Genomic DNA, 22,105 nt, shown 5'->3' with positions numbered 1-22,105 from the left:
TCATTTTGAATTCATAAAGAAAAGTATTTGTAAGCTAAGATACTTTTTAGCATGTTCTTTTTGGTAACATCTCCTGGGCTCTGTCCTAAGGTTTCAGCATGTTAATTGCTGAGAGGCTGCAACACTGTTCTTAGTGCATGGGTCCCTCTTCCTCTTGTCCTGGTTGCAACTCAGAGATGGTGGTCAGGTAGTGTAAGCACCACCTTCAGCCAAGGCCTAATTCCAGACCCTTGCATGTGGGTTCATTCCTGCCTCAGATAATTTAGACAACCTGGGATAGGTGGTACCTTGGTAGAAGCAGAAGCTCTAGAATTGTTGTGCTTTGGCAAGATGTGTTGCATTGCACTTCCACAGCTGTAGCAGAATGAGACTATATAACTTTGGACTGCCATCAGAACTTTGTCTGCATCACCAGTCGTATTCCGAGTGTAGTTCAAAGTGTTGGTTTTTGCTTTTAAACCTCTCAACAGATTACAGCCTCCACTTTTATGAAATGATCTGTTGTCTGAGGTCAATTGGGTGGAAACTCTTGTGGATTATTGCCAGTGCAGGTCTTGTTGGCAATGACCCAGGAGAATGTTTTCTCTGTGGTGACACTTGATATGTGGATTGCTACCATCAGAGATCAGGTTGGCTCCCACTCTGCCCACTTTGCAACAGCAACTGAAAACACATGTTTTCTTGGCAGAGGAAGGGCATTCCAAATGATCTGGGAAAGCCCCTTGCTTTGTAGGTCAGATTTTTACATTGTGCTACCTTGCTATGTATTCTGTTGTTTGTGCCTAATGCTGTGTTTTCATTGGTTTCCTGTTCTAATTTTGTTTGCTACTTGTTTTACTGTTTTAACATTTTTTTTGTAAGCAGCTTTAGGTACTTTTTGACTGGGGGGAGGGAAAGAATGGTGAGAAATAGTGCTTCAATATAGGGGGCCTGGACAGTGTGTGTAAAGTGTCTGTGCAGCTTATAACTAGTAGTATTCATAAAGTTGATACTCTTCTGCAACACCAACTTTGATGTTATCCAACACTTTAGATGATTGCAGAAACATCAACTCAGTCTTTTGTAGAACAACAAGAGCAGCAGCACCCATCAGATAAAGAAGTGCAAGAGATGAAAGAGAGTCTCAGCCAAGCTGAGACTAAGATAAAAGGCTTGGAAGGACAGATTGAAAATTTACAAAAGGTAAGAGACATTTTCTTGTGAAGTGCATGTGTACCTTTGCACAATTTGGGTAATTTACTACTTCCTACCGAGCCAGAAGCAGATATTGTGCATGGACTTTACTGACATGAGTTCAAATGATGCTTGACTGTGAAGCTTGACTAAGTCAACTTGCTTCAAAGATTGTGCAGATAAAATGGAATAACTACACAAGAACTTCTTGGAGAAAAACCACGATATAATTGTAAATAGTGGTGAAACTGTTACACAAATTAATTCTGTAAGTGCTCTAATATATGTTGTATTGCAGGACAAACTGTCCTGGCTTAATTTTGGTTAATGTCAAACTCTTTATGCTTTTAAGGCTGTAACCCTGTGCACATTGACTTGGAAGTAATTACTGTTGACCTCAATGGGACTTACTTCTGCATAAGCATAAATAGGGTTGCTCTGCAAGTTCTTTGGGTTTTGTTGGATCTTCACATAAGAAATTCACAGTAACCTACCACCTGTTGAAGGGAACTGTATCCTAAAACCTCAGTGCTTTGTTTTCTGTAGACTCTAGGAGAGAAGGAGACTGAGATAAAAAATCTTCAGGAACAGGTAGCCCAGCTGCAGTCAGAGGTTTCCCGTCTTCATCAAGATTTACAAGAAAAAACAACACAAGAAGAACAACTCAGGCAGCAGGTTGCTGAGAAGGAGGAGAAGACAAAGAAAACTCTTCTGGCTGCCAAGCAGAGGATTGCACAATTAGCAGGTGAATTGCCTTACAGATATGAGTTCCAGAATTGTGTCCAGTTCTACTATGCTGCTGCAGTATGGCATAGTCCTCTGGCGTCTTAAAATGGAATGTATTGGGGCACATGCTTCCATAAGCGAGAGTCCATCAGATACATAAAGTGGACTGTGAAGGTACTAGATATATGTACATTGGAGTTCTTGATGTTTCCCCTATTCTAAAACATTCTGTCCTTAACACTTAATTGTAAACATGCTTTAGCCCTATGCAGATTTGTGAGGTGCAGGCATGATGAAGGAATCAGGTTCTCCTGAAGTCCTTGCTTTTGATATCAGTGTTGGAAGAAGGAGGAGAGCAGCAAGGTTGTGTGGATGCAGTGAATAGGTCAGAGTTCTGATGTGTTAGCAGACCCCACTGTCTTGGTAAAAACAGAACCAAAATTGAGAGGTGCTCCTCTTCCAGAGGAAGTTCTGAAAACCTTCCAGAGGAAGGTTTGTATTGGCCCTTCTGCTGGGCAGAAATAGAAAGAGTACTGACAGTTCTTTTGTACAGGGATGCATAGAGTCCCACTGAACCCTGCAATCTGTGCACTCTGATTTGTGCATGGCAGTTTGGCCCTTTGCATGCAGAGCCCTATGCAGACGTAGCATCCAAGACATGGGTGCTATGCACAGTAATGGAGAAGTGCTCCCGGTCCCAGTCCTCTCACCACACGTAGCCCTTGAACACCTGGAGCACTATTGTGTTTAAAAATAAGTGTTCATTACTTCAGAGGCAAAAAAAGAGAAGTTCTTTCTGAAGAAGTCTATTCCTGAACTGCAGTTTGGATAGGTTCAGAATGAAGGTGCTTTCTCTTTTAATTTAGGTGCAAAAGAGCAGCTAACGAAAGAAAACGAAGAGTGGAAACAAAAGAGCAGTGGACTGGAAGAGCAGAAAACAGAATTGGAAGTGCGAATGAGTGCACTTAAATCTCAGTACGAAGGCCGTATTTGCCGCCTGGAGAGAGAGCTTCGAGAACAGCAAGAGAGGCATCTAGAACAGCGAGATGAGCCTCCAGAATCCACCAGTAAGGTAAAATATTTGTGGAGTTTTAACTTTATAAATGGGTTTCAAGTCGACATGTGCCAAAACATGATTCAATTATGTCGCTGTTCAGATCTTACTGTACTACATTTCTTCACTCCTGTAATTAAATGTATTCAACAAGAGTGAAAGTGGTGGAAGGTTGGCAGCTGTACTCTGAGTCAATCATGAATTGTTTAAGATTGCAAATTAATGTGTTCTGTTTTTTACTAGCTTGAATGAGCCCATACTATAAAATGTGTTATTTATTGAAATATCTTCACCCCACCATTTGGCTTTCCAGTGGTGTCGCCAAGGTGGCTTACTACAGGGTGACCCCCCAAAAAACAGAACCCATAAAAATTTTATTAAATCCTACAAAGGTCCAGTAAATTTCAAGAAACTTACTGAAACTTACTGGACTCAAACTTCAATCTGTGTACGATTATTCCCCAAAGTTTCAGTTATCTTGGTCGCTTTTCATAAAAGTCATGTTCTTTCCAGTTTTATTCAAAGATTTGTGAGTTCTGTTTTTTGGGGGGTCACCCTGTATTTCAGTAAATGAGATAGTTGTAGATCTCTATGCATCAGGCATGGTCCTAGTGCCTTTGCTAGCAAAATTATAATAAAAAACCTTGACAGAAATATTTGGATAAAAGTTCAAAGGAATATTATCTCTTGTCAGTTATTTCATAAATATAATAGTGTTGAAATGTTGGCTCCTCTGGCTTACAAAACCATTTTATACATTAGGCTCCAGAACAGCAGAGGCAGATCACGCTTAAGTCAACTCCTGCTGCAGGCGACAGAGGAATGTGAGTTCTTGATTTCTTTATCTGTATATACGAAGGGCTTCCCACTCTTGCAAAATGCTTCTGTGCACAGCACCATCTTTTGTGCCTGGATTGTAGCTTTGATAGCATCCCGTCAGAGTAAAGGCTCATGGCTTATATCAGCAACACATTTGATCTCCAGTATGTTTCCTGTTTATAGGCAGAGAAAAAAATTCAGACAACTCTCTGCACTGCAGCCAACATAAAGAAAATAAGCTATACAGTTGGGGCCTCCGTATGCACAAGGGATCCGTTCTCAGACACTCACCTTTCCCAGCAGATAATGAAAACTGCAGATAACGAAACCTGCAGTTTTGGCCCCTTTAAGCTCTCCAAAGGCAACTGAGGCAGAGCTCTGGTCACCTCTGGAGAGCTTTCTGAAGCCTACAGAGGCCGTGGACACATGCATGTGGCCTCTTCGGGCTTCAGAAATCCCTCTGAAGGCAACCAGAGCGCTGCTCCAGTCACCTTCATAGGGTTCATGTTGAGCCAAGTCAGGCTCCATGCAGGTCCGGGGGACCCACATTTAGACAGATCTGTGGATGGAAAATCCATGTATAAGTAGTCTCAACCTGTATCTGTTTACAGATTTGGATAAAGAGAATCACGCCTCAAGCGTTAACAGAGATGGGTGAAAGCCTCAATCTCAAATTTAGAAGAGCTTATGCTTTCCAGGTTTTTCCAAATACTTCTCAGAAAAAGTGGGGGCTTTATCCAAGAGTGCTCTGAAAGCTGAGAAGAATGAAGTCCAAGTTATTGTCAGTTATTTTAGCAGTTGAGTGCTGCTTTGGGGGCAGACAAGCAGGATAAAAAAATCTCTTAAGTAAATAAACAAACTGGACCATGCACAACTTAAGACTGTGTACATTATGACCGCTTTTATTGCAGACATTCTTCTGCTGCACAGGTTGCATTGCCATCATCTTGATGTCCTTTCAAACTGCAATCCAGCTAATACATACAATTGTGGGTTATTTTTAGTGCTAGTACTTCAGATCCACCTACAGCCAACATCAAACCAACACCTGTTGTGTCGACCCCAAGTAAAGTGACAGCAGCTGCGATAGCTGGGAACAAATCCACCCCAAGAGCAAGTATCCGTCCAATGGTTACTCCTGCCACTGTTACAAATCCAACAACTACACCAACAGCCACAGTGATGCCAACAACACAGGTGGAAACTCAGGAAGGTAAGCTTCGGATCAAAAGGCACATACCCTAAAATGCTGGATAGCAGACAGAAAATACTGTAATTCCTTGGGATTGCTATTCAACTAGATCAAAACTAAACCTGCTGCCCTGACTGGAGAAATATGCAGTATTTAATTGTGCTGTTCCCAAGGCCATTGAATTAAAACAATAAAGAAAGCTACAACTAAAATTGGAATATAAGATAGCAGCATTGGGTAAGGATGTGCATGGTACCTATTACTGTGCTTAGGAAGACAAGTGTATAGGCATTGTGCGAGTAGTCTTGTTTAGACCCTGAGAATATCTACTGTCACTTCCCCTAAAACAGACAAAGTTTCTTGCACAGTTGAAAAAGTAATTTAAAAAGCAATTCCATGGATTTGAAACAAGGAAGCAAAGAAAAGCAAATTGAAATCCCTTGTTTTTGGTTTCTTTATCTGTATTAATGTTTCAACAGCTGTTCAGTGTTTTTACTCTCAAAGTAATGATGGGAAAGGAAGTGCTATTGAAGACAAGTAATTTGTCAGTTGCTAGTTGTGGTTTGTCTTGTTCCTTGTTCAGTAAAATGATACGCAAATTATCAGTGTTGGTGCTGCATAATGAACTGCCTGTGACTGGAATAGACTGTGGGAAGTTGTCTCCTCTGCCAATGTATAAACATGATTAACCATCCAGATATGGTTGTTATTGAAGGAAAGAAACTGAAGTAGATGGACCCCTGGCCTACAGGATGTGTGATCCCTGGCAGGGCATGAAGCACAAGATGAAGACAGCCACTGAGCAGGGGTTTACACAGCTCTACCAGCCACCTGAGCAATGAAGTACATGTCCCCACCAACCAGCTGTGTGGCAGGGCTTGTTATTCTGCCTGCCAAATAGGCGGGAGATCAGCCAGTCATGCCAACCATCTTGGCTGTGCCACAACATGTAGTGATGTCACCAGCTGTCACTGGCTGCAGGAGGGAGGAGCTAGTAAGCAGTGGCTGGGTAAGGCTGGCCTTGGCCCTATAAAGAACCATGAGAGGAGAGAGGCAGTGGAGGAAAGCGAGAGAGAGAGACCTGGCAGACAGGTGGAAAGAGACAGTAGTAAGGGAGGAGTTGTGGAGAGAGAGAGCAGGAAGATTGGAAGTGAAGAAAAAGAGAGAGATGATGAGGGGGCCTCAGAAGAGACTTCAAGAGGTATGGGATAAACAAAACTAACTGCCTGGACTGGTATGTCGGTCAGCTTTTAAAGCCCTCAGAAGGTGGAGATGACAGTTGGGCACACACTTTGCAATTATTTTAAAGGGAATGAGGTAGAATGTATTTGAGATATATAATACCTGAATGCTAAGGGAGTGGTGATAGTCTTAAAAAAAGGGGGGAATGTTGTGCAAAGCTGAGTGGACTTTTCAACTATTTCATTTCAGCTATGCAATCAGAAGGACCCGTTGAACATGTTCCAGTCTTTGGAAGCACCAGCGGATCAGTGCGCTCCACAAGCCCCAACGTCCAGACATCTCTCTCCCAGCCCATCTTGACTGTTCAGCAACAAACTCAGGCTACAGCGTTTGTACAGCCCACTCAGCAGAGCCACCCTCAGATAGAACCAGCCACACAAGAACCCTCCCCAACTATTTTGGAGGTTGTTCAGAGCTCACAGATAGAAAGACCTTCAACATCAACTGCAGTGTTTGGCACAGGTTGGCTTCATTTCCAAGATACAAAAGGTTTAACTGACTAGTTGAAAATCTCTCTCTCTCTCTCTCTATCCTTATCTATCTCTATATCTATCTATCCTTATCTATCTCTATATCTATCCTTGTCTATCTTTTTAGATAGATTTAGGAAGAGCACTATAACATGTTATAGTAACATGTTTTTAATTCATATTAGTTCTCTTCAAAGTACTGCTCCAAAACAAAATCCATATTCTCTTTTTCTTAGACTGTGGTTTAAAGACACTTAGTGCACTGTTTTTGAACATAACAAGAGATTCTTCAGTTTCAGCTACTCCGAGTTCCTCTTTACCCAAGCGTCCACGAGAGGAAGAAGATGAGAGCAGAGTCGAAAACTCAGAGCAAATTCCAGAAGAAATGGTTGACATGCCTCTTACAAAAAAACTGAGAAGTGTGCAGAGAGTTGGACCTGAGGTATGTGAAGATGGAAATAATGCTGCTGGTTTTGGCTGGTTTGTAATGCTTGTTTACAAACACCAGAACTAGCAGAACCGAAGTAAAGGTTTCTTTGTTGAAGAAGCTGTCTTTTGAGAGAGCTAAATGATAGCTGCATACCAATTTTTTTTTTTAAGCAAGGCACATGTGAGATTTGGCATTATCCCCTGACATAATTTGGTGACATATACGTTGGTACCAACCTGTAACCCATTGTCCTGTAAACCTGTAAACCCTTGCTTTATAGGGATTTGGCAGCAGGCTTCTCAACCTTTTAATGTGTAGTATATGATTTTTTTTTCCATATCTTGCTGCTGATCTCATTAAAAATTTCAAACTGTGGTGTCTTTTTTTTTTTCCCTCTGAGCTGGCTCACACATGCATTTTCCTCATTTGAATGATTTGCTATTGTGATTAAGCCATCACAGGTACACCTGTCCAAAAACGTGGTGTCATCCCAAATGCAGTATTTTTCAGTGGAATTCTTAGTGTACATAAGAAAGTGAGTAGCATTCCTGCAATAAAGAAATTGTCAACTTTAACATTCATAACTAATCAAGGTACTATTAGGTTCTCGAACCTCTAAGGAGGTACCTTAGAAGGGAAGTTCATGCAATGATTCCTCTAATGACATACTTTCTGTTTTTCACATAGTTAGATAAAAGCTTTAAGGTCTGACTACAGAGTGAGTCTTGGGATAAGGATAAAATAAAAATAGATTGGTTGTCAAAGATCAGAAGCAATAGAACTAATATTTGCATCTATATGACTGCAGTTAGAAGATCCAGATCAAACATTATGTTCATGACATGCCCTTTTACATGATCTAAGAGTATTCCTCCTAATCTTTAACTTGAATTTAGTGTGATGCATTAATGTATTTCAGGAGGAAGTAGCTGCAGAAGAGAGCACAGATGGAGAAATAGAAGCACAAACCTACAATCAGGATTCACAGGATTCTATTGGAGAAGTAAGCAAACTGGACTCTAACCATCCAAACAGTTCTACATCTCATTCTTATGTCATGGTGGAATCCAGCCAGCAGCTCATCTATGTGGGCCCTGTGGGTGGGGAGAAGGGGATGTGGGCCCTGTGGGTGGGGAGAAGGGGATTTTTTTCTTTCCTGTCCCTCAGGCCCCATGTGGCACTGCTCTAGAGGGGCCCCTTGAGGTTGTGGGAGGTGTGTTGCATTTCCACTGCTGTCAAAATGGAGGCCTAAAAAGTATGCATGCAGTACACTGTACATTTTGCTTTTTATCCCTGTTTCCATGTTTATATTGTTTTTAGAATAATATGAATATGTGGCAAAGTATAAATCCAGATCCATATTTCTGCACAGAAAAGCTACAGAGAACTCCAGGGACTGCTGCTGTGCTTCTCCCAGAAACACTGCAGCTACTTAAAGGCGCAGTTGCAACTGTCCATGGCAAGAAACTTTAGGCTTGCCATGACCTACTTGGTCCAGCAAATTGCTGCAGTAGAAGGAAGACAGCCGTAGCCCCTGCTGTCTCTTGACTACAGTGTGCCCCTAGTTTTCAGGGCTTGGCTGCAAGTGCAGGAGAGGATTGCCCTGACACGTAGAGGAGGTCTTGTGGATTTTTGCCTGCAGTTTTATTACAATTATTACTCTTAGCTAGATTTAGGGTGCAGTCCTAACCCACTTTCCAGCACCAACATAAAGTAAGCATCTCTGAGGTAAGAGAACAAACATTCCCTTACTCTGAGGAGGCCTGGTGAGTGCCACCTAACTGCAGGATGCAGCACACGTCCCATTAGCACCGCTATGCCAATGTTGGAAAGTTGGTTAGGATTTGGGCCTCAGTCCACTAACTTCTGTGTATCTTTGTCTCAACTTGAAGGGTGTTACACAGGGAGAGTATACTCCTATGGAAGACAGCGAGGAGACTTCTCAGTCCCTCCCTATAGATCTGGGACCTCTTCAGTCAGATCAGCAGAATACATCATCATCCCAGGAAGGTCAGGGCAAGAGAGATGATGTCATTGTCATTGACAGTGATGATGAAGAGGAGGAGGATGAAGAAAACGATGGAGAGCCAGAAGTATGTGTACTATGAAGTTCCTTTCCTCGTTCACTCAGAGGCAAAGTTTCTACTGAGAATGAGTTACTAGTGATCTGCATGTTTGCATGTAGTCAGTTAAAACAGAGGCCATCCTTTATATAGTAGTTATAGTACTAATTGATATTAGTAGTGGCTTTTTCACTCACTGTAGAAGCTTGCTTTATACTACTCAAAACTCGTCAGTCCAGCAAAGTAAGCCTTTGAGGTTTTTTAAACTGAACCTACTTCTAATTCAGCCTAGCAAGTATAGTGAATCCCATCAAAAAGATGGTTGTATATTTTATTAAATATTAGAAGCACTTTGTTCACAACTGAGGATAAATGCTTCCTTTTCAATCAAGATACTTGGAATTCTTCTGAACAGTGCAGGCCTGCTTTATTCTTCATGCTCTCTTCCTTTTTCCATGAACTTAGTAAATTTGCCATCAGAATATCCATTTTTGCTCTTTTGACTGCTCTAATAAATTAACAAATTGTGCAAATATCAAAGAAGATTCTGGAATCGGAATGAGTCTTTTGTTCCAATGATCTTATGAAATAATGGTCTTGTTAGGAGTATGAAGATGAGGAAGAGGATGATGACGATGACGACGACGAAGACACAGGAATGGGAGATGAAGGTGAAGATAGCAATGAAGGCACAGGGAGTGTGGATGGCAATGATGCATATGAAGCAGATGATGCCGAGGTAAGAACAGCAGGCAAAAATGGGATACCCTGAGGTTAATAGAACCCATAGCTTTTACTGCTATGAAGGCTCTTCCTGTTTTTTGAAATTATCATATGAAGTTAGGAGTAACTGTAAGGTTTTCCTTTGTTGTAGCTCATTTACCCATCTAGTTTACTAAGGGAGATATATTTTCTACACTGAGCAGATTAAGTTTGCTCAAGCAGCCGTATAACTTGATATCTAGCCCATTGGTTTAAAGTGTAGCAGATAGTGCTTGAAGTGAAAAGGAATCTAAAAAGTTGTAAGAAATGACAGCTTTCTATTTTTCTGCAAAGCATGTTCAAAATTGTACCTTTCCTTAGATTTCCAACAAAATCTTCTGCTTGCATGTTTTCAGGGTGCTGATGGAATGGATCCCAGTACAGAAACAGAAGAGAGCATTGCTGGGGGGGAAAGCAGCCAGAGGGCAGCAGACTCTCAAAACTGTGGTATGGCTAACTTTTTGCATGGTCACTTAAAGTATGTATGTGTTGTGAGATTGTGCAAAACAAGAAGATCTTGCATGTCTTGATCCTGGGGACAGTGTTCTAAAACTCCTTTTAAAACATTCCATAGTGGTTCCATAAGTTAAAGCAGCATTGCTGAAACTGCTGAGAGCAGCGCACCCCAAATGCAGCCCCTGTCCGGACTGCATCTGAGTGTTCTGTGCAGCCCTCATGTGATGTCCTCTCTGTTCGGAGGACAGGGATGTACTGGGCATTTGCATCATCTGCCCAGCATCCCAGAGTGCCGCGCAACAGGACGTGCAGGCAGATGCGACTGCCCAGAATGTCCTTGTCCTCTGAACATGGAGGACATTGCATGGCAGCCATGCAGAACCAAAAGGTCCACTCACTGGGCAGATGGATCTGTACAGCCACCGGATCCAGCCCTCAGGCCACGGTTTGCCCTCACCTGACTTAAAGTAAAACTTGGGGTAGGGGTCGGCAACCTTTTTACTTTAAAGGGCCAGACATTCAGCAGTGGTGTTGTCATCGCCGAACTTCTGGTTTGCTGAACACCTGGAAGTGGCCTGTGCAGAACGTGGCTTGGGAAGCTTTGCCTCCCACCCAGTTTTCCCCATGTCAGGTGGGGAATGGTATTGGTGGCAGTCCAGGCTTGTGGAGTTCCTTTGTCCGCAAGGCCTCCCAAAACAAGCTCCACAAGGGCTGAACATTGGGAAGCAGGCTGGATGTGTCCTGTGGACTTTAGGTTGCTGACCTTTGACTTAGATGATGCACTGAGACCTGATTGCTGAAAGTGTTTTTGCCATTCTCCCTGCTTGTCACCCTCCGAGCAATCCAGAGCTCTGAGTACTCTAAGAAGTCTGCCCTGGAGGGATAGGAGGTAATTTCTACCTGGGATGGGGAGGAGGCGCTTCTCACTTCCTTTCTAAAGCCAGCCTCCCTAGTTGACAGATACAGGTTCTGAGCTCAGTCAGAGGAGCTTTATCCAAAATATATATCCTTTTTATCATAAGGTGAAGGGAGCGCAGGTACAGTAGAATCCACCTTTTCTCAGGAAAGCCCAAGAGAACAGCAACCAACATCTGCTTCCGAAAGACAAACACCACGTCCACCTCGACCGCATCCATTGCCCCCACGATTGACTATTCATGCTGTTCCTGCACCACCACAGGAGCTGGGACCACCAGTACAGGTATGGAGACCTTTCAAGAAAATGCTCTAAAAAGCTCTGATTCTTGTACATGAGGCAAATTCTTTTAGTTGGGTCCTTTTCAGTAAAGGCAAAAAGGCGTTGGGCAAAAAGGCGGGGTACAAATTAATAAAATAATTTAAAAAAAAGATCTCTGGAGAATTGTGAATTGCCATACCTGTGTTTTGGTTGTTGGGGGAGGTGGTGTTAGCATTACTTCTTCCTTAAAGCTGGCAATAGTTAGGAATAGTAAAAGTGTTCAGAAATTGTATTTGGTGTATATTTTGAAGCATTATAAGCCATTCAAAGTAAAAGAAACACCACTACCATAGAAGTTGATGCTAGGGAATTGCCAGGCACCAAATATTAAGGGACTTGGGATGGATCTGGCTAATGGCCCTGTGGGCTCCTTGCCTGTATGTAGATTACAACACTTTAAATTGTTGTCTTTTAATGAACAGAGAATCCAGATGACTCGGAGACAATCAGTGGGGCGTGGACTTCAGCTAACACCTGGCATAGGTGGGATGGTAAGAAGCTGAGTTTTTCAAAATGTTATTTTGAGTGTAGCTATATAGAAGCTAGAATAGTGTTAATGGCGGGCTCCTATGTGCAGACTGCCTGCTCCCAGCATTTCATACATTTTTGAGTTTATCGGGTGGTTATGTTGTGGCCTTCTATCCCAAGCAGAGCAGATGTTCCCATGACTAACTTCAGATTTATCATGTCCTCTTGTATTGGTGTGACTGACCTAATGAGGAATTCTTCAACAATATCCAAGCAAATGGGGTAGAGACTGGGCAAATACAAACTAGAGATAATCTCATTTTAATTTTGTTGGTGGGGAATGTGCAAGAGATAGTTGTAAACAACGTTCAGCAGTTTCCTTGTTAAAATGAAACAACAGTATTGAAATAGCAGTTGGGTTAGCTTGTCATTTTAATCTTTTCTTTAGCAGCAGCACTTTTTTGATGACGAAGACAGAACAGTTCCTAGCACCCCAACACTGGTGGTACCACATCGTACAGATGGGTTTGCAGAAGCAATTCAGTAAGTAGATTCTGAGCTGCGAATATTGAAGCCCTGCCTCTTCCCTGGCACAGCAGTATAAGTCCATGCTGTGAACTAAAAAGAACAGCAATTTCTAACTAGCAGACCACCTTGTTCATGTTTTTGAAGTCACTGATGCAGTTCAGAATAAATGGCTAAAAGCTGGAAACTTGTCTAGGTCCCATTTGCACATAAAATTGAGAATATTGGCCCAAAATCTCGCTCCATCTCATATTGCAGGGGTGGCCAATCTTGCTTTAATATAAGACCCACATATAATAAACTTCAGATGTTTGAGAACTGCAATATTTAAGAAGCATTTAACATTCTTAAATATATTTTTTGGCTATGAAAGTTGAACTTATGTTTTAATCCAGTGGACTCTCAGTTTATATCTGATAAATAATTATAAAGCTTGAAAATTTTTTATTTACGTTTTATATTAATTGTGATTCAAAAAGGAGCTCAGCCAAACATATTTCTGAGAGTAATATTTGGCAAATAATATTTGACACATTATCTGTCAAAGAGCCTCATATGGCTCACAAGCCACAGTTTGGACATCCCTATTATATTAAAATGTCCCTGTCAAGGGCCTGGCCAGCATTTCTTCCAAAGCTTTGTAGGCACCTTTTTCTACTCCCAACTTTTACACCCCTGAAAGTCAGTGAAATGCTGCCACCAAGAGAGAATTTGCAACTCCGAAGCTGGAGCCTTCTTCCTCTTTCCTTCTCCTGTTTAAAATAAGCCCAAGAGCCCAGAGCTCCCTCACCACAGGAACTGGATGGTATAAGAGCTCTCTGGGAAACCTGACCACACCCATCAGGGTTTGAGGGGGCACTGGGAAGCACTGAAGCACTGTGCTATGAACAGACAAACTGGGCAAACCACATGTAAAAATAGTTTGGCTTTTCTCTTAAAGAATGTTAGAGGAGACAGACAATAACAGGCACTTTAAAGGTAATATGAAAACAAAAGTCTGACATAAGTAGGTGTGATCCTGCCCAGGTAAGCATTTACTGTGTAGCAATTTCTTCAGCATCCCCCCTCCCCAGAGATGAACTGAATCCCATAGAACACAGACTGGCCCTGTGAATGTTAGAACCAACAGCAACCTAGAGCATCCTGGTGCTCTGCCTTAGGTAACCTTAGTTTAGAGGGGTTGATTGGAGCTCAAAACCATCTAAGCCAACCTACCTGATCTTCCACCTGATCAGGTGGCTGAAGTGTCCAATAGACTTGTGTATACCAATTTCAGCAAGTGGACTGGCTAGGAGATATTGTTTCCCTGTTGCCAGATGAAGAGGAGTGAGAGACAAAATAGTTAACCAAGGGAGACTGCATGATGTTAAACCTACCTAAGGAATTCCCTAAAGGAGAACAAAAAAGTTTTACTACAATATGCTGGCATAATTCCTCCAGTCAGTATGTTTTGACTTTACCCACAGGAAGAAATTTGCCAAAGATTACTTGCTATGCAGCTGCCTTGTTTGTCCACTTTTTGTTCTCCAAAAAACTGATGGGCAATTTGCCAGGTTGCATTGATTTGTAATAAACCCTTTCTTTTAGCTCCCCTCAAGTTGCTGGAGTTCCTAGATTCAGGTTTGGCCCTCCTGAAGACATGCCACAGACTAGTTCCAGCCACTCAGATCTTGGTCAACTTGCATCACAAGGAGGTACAAATTTCTAACTTTGTCTTTAATATTTATTCTGTTTAGAAAGAATGACTTTACATGGCTGGCTTACCACAAGGTGAGCAACATTTTTGCTCCACCATTGGCCTCTACCCCAGGGGTGTCAGAACTCATTTCATACAGTAGGCCAGATACCATTAATGGTGTCTGCTAAAGTCTGGAAGGGACACAGTTAAGCAGGAAATGATGACATTAAGCAGATATGGACTTTGTTCTTATGCTAATGACCTGCAACGACAGAAGATAATATGTGCAAATTTTGCTAATACTTTCAAGATATGGGAGAGACCAGTTATAACAGGGGCCACACTTTCAGTTGTGCCTCTGCTGCCAAGGCATCACTTTGCACACATCTATGAGCTGCTGAACTGTGAAGTATCACCTTGGCAGAAGTGGCACTGCTGAAATGACAGCCCACATGATAATCGGGCTGTCTCAGCACCATGGCAGCATCTCACTCTCACCTCTTTTGGTCTGCCCTTTTCCCCCATAGTGTTCACTGAGGCCTTCTTCTGTGTCTCCCTCCTAGAGCTCTGGCAAAAGTGACACTGCTGAAAGGGCTGCGCCAGGAAGCCTCAGTTATCATGTAGGCTGGACTTAGAGCTTTCATGAGCCGTATCCAGCATGCAGGCCTTATGTCTGACACCCGTACTCCAAACAATCACAAGCTTAGCAGTGGTTAATCTGCATGGCAAGTTGTCAGGCACAACCTGGCTCACTCCGTAGCCATGCAGTTATTCCTTTATTTCCTCCCCCTTGCAGAAACAACTGAATTTCACCATGTACAGAGTGATGTATTCTTTTAAGCCCCTCTTCAAATTATAAGACCATTTAAAACAGGAGTGTCAAACATAAGGCCTGGGGGCCGGTTGCGGCCCATGGAAGCTTTTTCTTCAGCCCTTAGGCTCTCAGCTGCTGAGCGGTGCTGAGGTGTTACTGCTAAAAGGGCAGCCCCCACGAAAATTGGGTTCTCCCATATCTTGAAATATGATAAAGATTTGCGTGTTTTCTCTTCTGCCATTTGTAGTTAATGAATTCCTAAGTGAGAAAAAGTGCTCATTTTTGGTTAGGAGTTGTTTAATGACATCACTTCCTGCCTAACGACATCACTTCTGGCCCTCAGCAGGCATCATGAATACCATTTGGCCCTCGGTATGAAACGAGTTTGACATCCCTGATTTAGAACTTTCCGTTTATTTACTAAACAAATTCTAGCTGTTAGAATTCATCTTGATGTTCTTTTGCTTTTGTAGAACTATGTGGGAAAAATTAAAGGGTCAAAGGTACTCTTGTCATGAAGCATAGGGACTAGAGTTGAAAATGCATATCTGAAACGGAACTTCCTAGGCTGCACAGAACTTAAAGCCTGGCTAATACAGATAAAATTAGAACTACGGAGTTCTATTAGCTGGTTTGGTGGCTACATGTGTCGTCTTTCCCCAAAGCATTCTCAGATAATGAACTAAAAATTCTTTATAGGGTTAGGAATGTATGAGACACCACTCTTCCTTGCGCATGAAGAAGAATCGGGAGGCCGTAGTGTCCCCACAACTCCGCTTCAGGTGGCAGCCCCGGGTGAGTATTGAAAATATCTTTAATGTTCTGTTGGTTTTACGAATCTTGAATTCATAGTTGGTGATGGCTTTTGTGCCCTCTTCCTGTTGTGGTAGAATGTGCAGCTGACAGTTCTTTTTAAAAATCTCATTTGCCCATTTAGAAACATATTATAATATTTGTAGTTAATTCTTTTCCCAAAGAACAGCTAATATGTGGTTCCCAGCCATTCATTCAGCCAGAGGTCATGGCCAGTTCTATGTAATAAGACATCTGAGCAGACAGTGTTACCATTTTAAGATACCATAAGTCTCAAATTCTCCTTTGGGGCTTTAATTTTCTCTCCTTGTTCCTCAGTTCTGTTAGCTATATATTATTCCACAGATCTTGCCATTCTGACAAAAGAAAATTGAGAATAAAATTATATATTGCAATGTCTGAACAGCTTCTAACCCTCCAAGCTGAACAGAGCCCACCAGCAATGCATTGTGACTTTACAGATGCTTGACAGTTATCCTATTTTTGCAGTCTCAGAAAGGAAGCAAAAATGAGTTTGCTGAGCCTTGCTGAGCCACTGTATATGTCTGACAGGATTATTGTCACAAGCTGTGAGGGCCTGTTAGAAATTGAAGTTGTCCTACTTGTGAAATAAGTAACTTTAAAAAAATTAAGAAATGTATATGTAGCTTCACAGTCAATATGACTGTGTTTCATTCTTCCAAATCTTGAGTTTTCTGATTGCAACAGGGTTTTTTAAATAGAATTCTTGGATTGCTATGTTCTTATTCTCTGTGTCCATCATTGTTTCTTTCAAGTTTCTGTGTTTACTGAGAGCACCACAACTGATTCTTCAGAACATGCTTCTCAGTCTGTCCCCATGGTTACAACATCCACTGGTAACTTGTCAACCACTTCAGAATCTGGAACAGGCGATGATGGTGATGAGGTTTTTGTGGAGGCAGAATCAGAAGGGTAAGTTCATCTACTCACTTGATCCTACTTAGGGTGGAGGCTAAAGTTGCTCCTAGTTACTTCAGCAACTGAATATTGTGCAGGTCTTTCTCTGTAGCCCCACTCATTCATTTACATAGGATTGTTCTGGATTCTGTTCCATGGCCACATCAGATTGACCTGTAATGGCTGACTTGTACGTAATCTTGTTGAAACGTCTTAATTCAGTAAACCGTCACAGAATTTGTTCAGTTTTTCCTCTCCAAGAATACAGTATACGCACCTCAGTAGTTTGACACATTCTGAATTAAGTTGCAAACTGTGACAACAGTCCAGGCCCATCCCAAAGATACCGATATAGTTTTAACCCTCATTCATGCATTGTTCTATCAGTGCTATGGTCCGTCACTGCTTACGTGGCATTCTGTGCAGGAAACATTTATGTAAAGCCCAGCCTGGGTGGAGAAGAGGTGCATGGTACCAGAAGCATAACTCACTGCCCCAGCACCCAGATGTCACTTCTGGGTTCTCCCTGGAGGAGGGAGTGTTTGCCACAAACATCAACAGAAGCCAGGCTACCCTTTCAGGGTACAGGATACATGAGAAATGTGCTTCGTTCATATAGTGAGGAAGAAAGTGAAGAGGATTCCTCAACTTTGGAGCAAGTGCAACATCCTCTGTGTCATGTGCCTTGTGTACACCAGAGCTGCAGGATTGGGTCATTGCTTTCAGTGAAAAACAGTGAAATGTAAATGCTCTGAACCATGAAGTTTCAAGCATTGTCTTAATTGTGCGCTGTATGGCCTTAAACTAGACACTCTCTTTCAGCCTTGATGTATGTATGAGCGCTCGCTCACTCACTCACTCACTCACTGGGTTGCTGAGTGCAACTCTGAACACTCAAAATGCTGTACAAACTTCAAGTATTGTTCAGTCTTATGAACTGATCTTGTAGTTGCCCCTGAAAGGGGGGGGGAAAGGTGTTTTGTAATCACTTTACATTGAAGTGCTTCAAGCTGTAGCCCTTAAATTGAATTGCCATGATGAGAAAGAGGCATAATTGCTCCCTTCTGTATTAGAAATTACTTCATGCAGGATGTGATTCACAAATTAATCCACTCACAGTGGAAACTGGTGTTTAATCTAGTCTAGATTCAGCTGCCTGTTGGTGCTGGAGATGTCATAATTTATAGGCAGCTCTAATTGTGAAGTTTTATATAAACTACTTGGCACCAGTGGTAAGCAGCAGGGAAAGCACTTTAACAAAATATTATGTTCCTCTGGTTGACATTAAGTGTGGCTGATAGCTGCAGCAGGGGGCTACATTTTTCCTTGGTAATGTGTGGTCTGCAGGAGTACTGCTGCTGAGCTTAAGAGATGAGCTCAGTAAATTCACTGCCAAGCGTTCATGCCCAAATGCGTCTTGATTGAGATTTTAGAAAATATCTTTTTTTAATTTAGACTTTTGTGGTACAACACAGCATTTTGCTCAAGCAAGATCCATCTAGGACATCTCTGTAGATACCCACGAAGTAACCAGAAGAACAAACGTGGCTGCAAGAAAATAACAGATCTGCTGTTGATACAGAACAAGGTTTTGCTATTTAGACTTGAATATATTGAAGAGCAGACTTTTAAACCTTACCACAAATCATTGTGCTCCCCTCCAGATATGCTAAAATCTTGCTTCTCCAACCCAAACCTGAAATAGCCTATGTAGGGGCAAGGTGTTATGTATATAAAAGCTAGTCTGCAACATTTTTCACACTCTTACATGACCATGGGACAGAATCCAGAGCAATCCTATGTAAACAGTGGGGCAACACAGAAAGACCCAGATAATTTTCAGTGGCTGAAGTCATTAGGAGTAATGTCCATTCCCTTCAGTTTGTTCCCCACTCATATAAGTGACTGAATGGTTGGCATTTACTCCTTTGGGAAAACAAAGTGCAGCACTTAAGAAAGCTGGTGATGATGAGAGCAAAACCTGCCCCTCCCTCTCCAGCAGTGAGCCCAGCCCTCAGTTATGGAGACTGCATGTTTGTGAGTGCATGTATTCAGAATTCAAACTTGCTGCACTCTGTCTCTGCCTCCAAAGGGAGTCCTTGCAATATACAAGCCGTCTGTTCACACTCACAATCGCTGGCATTTCACTAGTACGTGAATGTTGATCATACCCTTGCGCAGATTTAGTAATCGAAAGGTTTATCTATGGTGTGTTTTCAGAGTTGCTACCTCTGTAAATAAGAGAGCCCATTCACTTTCGTGCTGAGTCATGCTCAAACCATGTCAGATATTTAAACAATTTTGAAGGACAGGAAAGTAATTTTCTTTAGTGACTTCACATTAAGAAAATTCCTGTGCCATTTTGAATCATAGCCTGGAAATTTCATTTCACCAGGGTTCATGTATATCTGTCTTTTTCTAGAATTACTTCAGAGGTTAATCTAGAAATTGATAGCCAGCAGGAAGAAGAATCATCTCAAACACCTGATGAGTCAGACCTTCCTTCTACCAGTCAAGATCCTCCTTCCAGTTCATCTGCAGGTACAATTCAGCATCATCAATTAAAATTATCTGGATCAGTGGTTCTCAAACCTTTAGCACCAGGACCCACTTTTAAAAATAAGAATCCATCAGGACCCACCAGAAGTGATGTCGTGACTGGAAGTGACATCATCAAACAGGAAAATTTTTAACAATCCTAGGCTATAATCCTACCTACGCTTACTCAGGCATAAGTCCCATTTACTATCATTGTTAAAAGCATATACATAGTACCCTGTTCAAAGTACAGATCTGTAACATTTCCCCAAATGCAGTCACATACCATGGTTGCATCAAATCTAATATATTAAAAATAAAACACATAGAAATGAATGGGGATCCACCTGAAATTGGCTCGCAACCCACTTAGTGGGTCCTGACCCACAGTTTGAGAAGTACTGATCTAGATAATCTGTTTACCATGCTATTGATATTGAATTGATAAGGAACTGCCAAATTAGGATAATAAAGCTGTAACTGTTGTTCCTAAGCTAGAAAATGTTTGTGTTTGTTCTACTACTATTGGGCGTGTATTCATAGAGGAGATAAACTAACTGTGCACTGTTGCATACAGAGAGGGACACTCACCTTATCCAAGGATGGAAAGCAAGGACATTCACATAAATCCTTTCAGGGTAAAAGGTCTGAGCATTAGGCAATGCTAGCATCAGCTTGCTGGGGGCTGTGGGGCTAAGTCATGCCCCTGTCCATCCCCTGATTGTGCATCAAGCACTGTCACAGAGCCATAAGGGTTCAGGGGTCAAACAGGACCCCCTGATGGGTGTGGACAACTTCTGACCTCCACCCTGACATCAGAATAGGCATGCATACACATCGGTTTTGCAACAGAGCATCTTTCCACAGTGTCACAATGAAAAAATTAACTCAAAACATGAGTTAATAAACTGATCTTAATAACATAACTCAACTGTTACCCTGCACATGCCCAATCTCGTCTGATCTTGGAAGCTAAGCAGGGTCAGGCCTGGTTAGTACTTGGATGGGAGACCGCCTGGGAATACTGGGTGCTGTAGGCTTATACCATAGTCTTTCGAGACTGAAGGTTGCCAACCACCAGCATAATAAACTGATCTTATGCACTTTAGAGGATTTTTCCTTCATTGTTGTGTCAGTGTCTCTTTTTTTCCCCAACACCTCTGTTCTTGGAAGGTGCTTTCCAAAAGTTTGAAGCTATAGCAGAAGCAACATTATAGAGTAAATTACTCCAGGATTCTCTGTGTGTATGTCCATAGCCACATGAATTTACATATTAAGTATGAAATTAAACATTCATGGAACTTGAACACAAATAGAAAGATGAAAGCTAATTATTCTTTTCCAGTTTGAATTTTATTGATCTGCTGCACCTTCACAGATTAGAAAAAAATCAAGAGAATAGCTTGTGTATTGAAATTTAGCCATGACTCTACTTACTAGCATCAACAGGCAAGTGACTGTCACAACCTTACTTCTTCTTACATCATCTTTCCCTTCCAGATACAAGCAGTAATCACCCCAAACCTTTCCGGCGAGTCAGACTTCAGCCACCAGCATTAAGAACTGGAGTTCGTGGTCGTCAGTTTAATAGGCAGAGGGGTAGGTCCGCAGTGCTAGCACTAGCATGGCTTTTTTATGCATTACATGATTTCTAAAATGTGTTCCTACTTTCTGTTAAAAAAAAAAAAAAGTATGTATTGAATAGTACTGCAGCCACCAGCAACATGCAAGGGACTTAGAGCCATTAGATAATGTAGGATTTCTTACTCCAAAAAACTGTACAGTATATGCTTGCTTAGGTATTTATTTGGCATAAAGGGAAAATTAACAAACCAAAAGATGAAGATCTGGAACAATACATGATTTTTAACAAGGCAAGTGAGTTCAAGTAGCTAGTAAAAATAAATATAACCCATCAGAACTTAAAAGCTTGACAAGGCACTGCTAGTCATTTCTAAATTCATTACCTCATACAAAACCTTAATCACAATTGGAAGATCTTGTCAGAGGCAGTGATGACTGGAACTGTCTAAAAATGATCTTTTGAATGCATGAAGATTAACTCCTTGCAGAGAAAGGAAACAGACATCATATGCTTAAATGTGGATGGAGACTATTAGATTTCTGATTTAAGGGGAGACTCTTCTATACAAGATGGTGGAATTAATCTCCCAAAAGTTTTGTGATAGTGGGAATAGCTCACCAAGGGATCTATTGATGATTACGTTTAAAATAGCAAAATGTGAATAGGTTGTTGTACCAGTATGTAATAAACAACGCTCTACTCTTTCCTTACAGGTGTAACTCATGCAATGGGAGGCAGAGGAGGCCTAAACAGAGGCAATATTAATTAAGTTGTGTAAAAATTTTGGAAACTGTATACTGTCTAGTCTGCTTTTATTCTGTATCAGTGTAATGGCCATCAAGCTTAAAGCAGGTTTATTTTAAATTTGGATTGGTGATTGAACATTTCATTGTCTTTTATTAATAAAAACTAGAGAAATTGTCAAAGATAGTAGCATTTCTTTCAGCTCTTCGAGTTTCCAAATCACTGTGAAGGACACTTATACCAGGCGTTGGACACTGTCTGCCCAGTCTGTAATGTGACTGGTCTAGCTATTCTGCTTCCTACATCCACATTATAGTATTGATCTGAAAAGAAAAAGAAATGCAATTTAAATAGTCTCATTAAATCCTCAAAGTAGGAAAAATTGAGTTACAATACAA

The 22,105-nt window shown here is 41.6% G+C and overlaps 1 protein-coding gene and 1 pseudogene across 2 annotated transcripts in view; both read left to right on the top strand.

Moving 5' to 3' along the window:
* The window catches only part of TPR (translocated promoter region, nuclear basket protein), a 67,237-nt gene extending 45,348 nt beyond the window's left edge, over window positions 1-21,889 (top strand). Inside the window, exons 32-51 of one of the 2 annotated variants that reach the window (XM_066622784.1) lie at window positions 1,033-1,182; window positions 1,720-1,918; window positions 2,766-2,971; window positions 3,716-3,777; window positions 4,777-4,985; window positions 6,396-6,668; window positions 6,970-7,118; window positions 8,026-8,109; window positions 8,999-9,199; window positions 9,774-9,908; window positions 10,288-10,378; window positions 11,410-11,588; window positions 12,047-12,115; window positions 12,544-12,635; window positions 14,205-14,311; window positions 15,809-15,904; window positions 16,699-16,855; window positions 19,263-19,381; window positions 20,879-20,977; window positions 21,677-21,889. In XM_066622784.1, the coding sequence (XP_066478881.1) occupies window positions 1,033-1,182; window positions 1,720-1,918; window positions 2,766-2,971; window positions 3,716-3,777; window positions 4,777-4,985; window positions 6,396-6,668; window positions 6,970-7,118; window positions 8,026-8,109; window positions 8,999-9,199; window positions 9,774-9,908; window positions 10,288-10,378; window positions 11,410-11,588; window positions 12,047-12,115; window positions 12,544-12,635; window positions 14,205-14,311; window positions 15,809-15,904; window positions 16,699-16,855; window positions 19,263-19,381; window positions 20,879-20,977; window positions 21,677-21,732 (2,733 nt within the window). In that variant the 3' untranslated portion in view covers window positions 21,733-21,889. Of the gene's footprint in view, window positions 1-1,032; window positions 1,183-1,719; window positions 1,919-2,765; window positions 2,972-3,715; window positions 3,778-4,776; window positions 4,986-6,395; window positions 6,669-6,969; window positions 7,119-8,025; window positions 8,110-8,998; window positions 9,200-9,773; window positions 9,909-10,287; window positions 10,379-11,409; window positions 11,589-12,046; window positions 12,116-12,540; window positions 12,636-14,204; window positions 14,312-15,808; window positions 15,905-16,698; window positions 16,856-19,262; window positions 19,382-20,878; window positions 20,978-21,676 lie in introns of both variants that reach the window. The other variant, XM_066622782.1, reaches the window with a different exon arrangement.
* LOC136650252 (5S ribosomal RNA) lies at window positions 20,305-20,418 on the top strand (annotated as a pseudogene).
* Window positions 21,890-22,105: the final 216 nt, after the last annotated feature.

This window comes from Tiliqua scincoides, chromosome 4 (assembly GCF_035046505.1).
Source record: "Tiliqua scincoides isolate rTilSci1 chromosome 4, rTilSci1.hap2, whole genome shotgun sequence".
Lineage (NCBI taxonomy): Eukaryota > Metazoa > Chordata > Lepidosauria > Squamata > Scincidae > Tiliqua > Tiliqua scincoides.
This window is presented reverse-complemented; position numbering and strand designations above follow the sequence as displayed.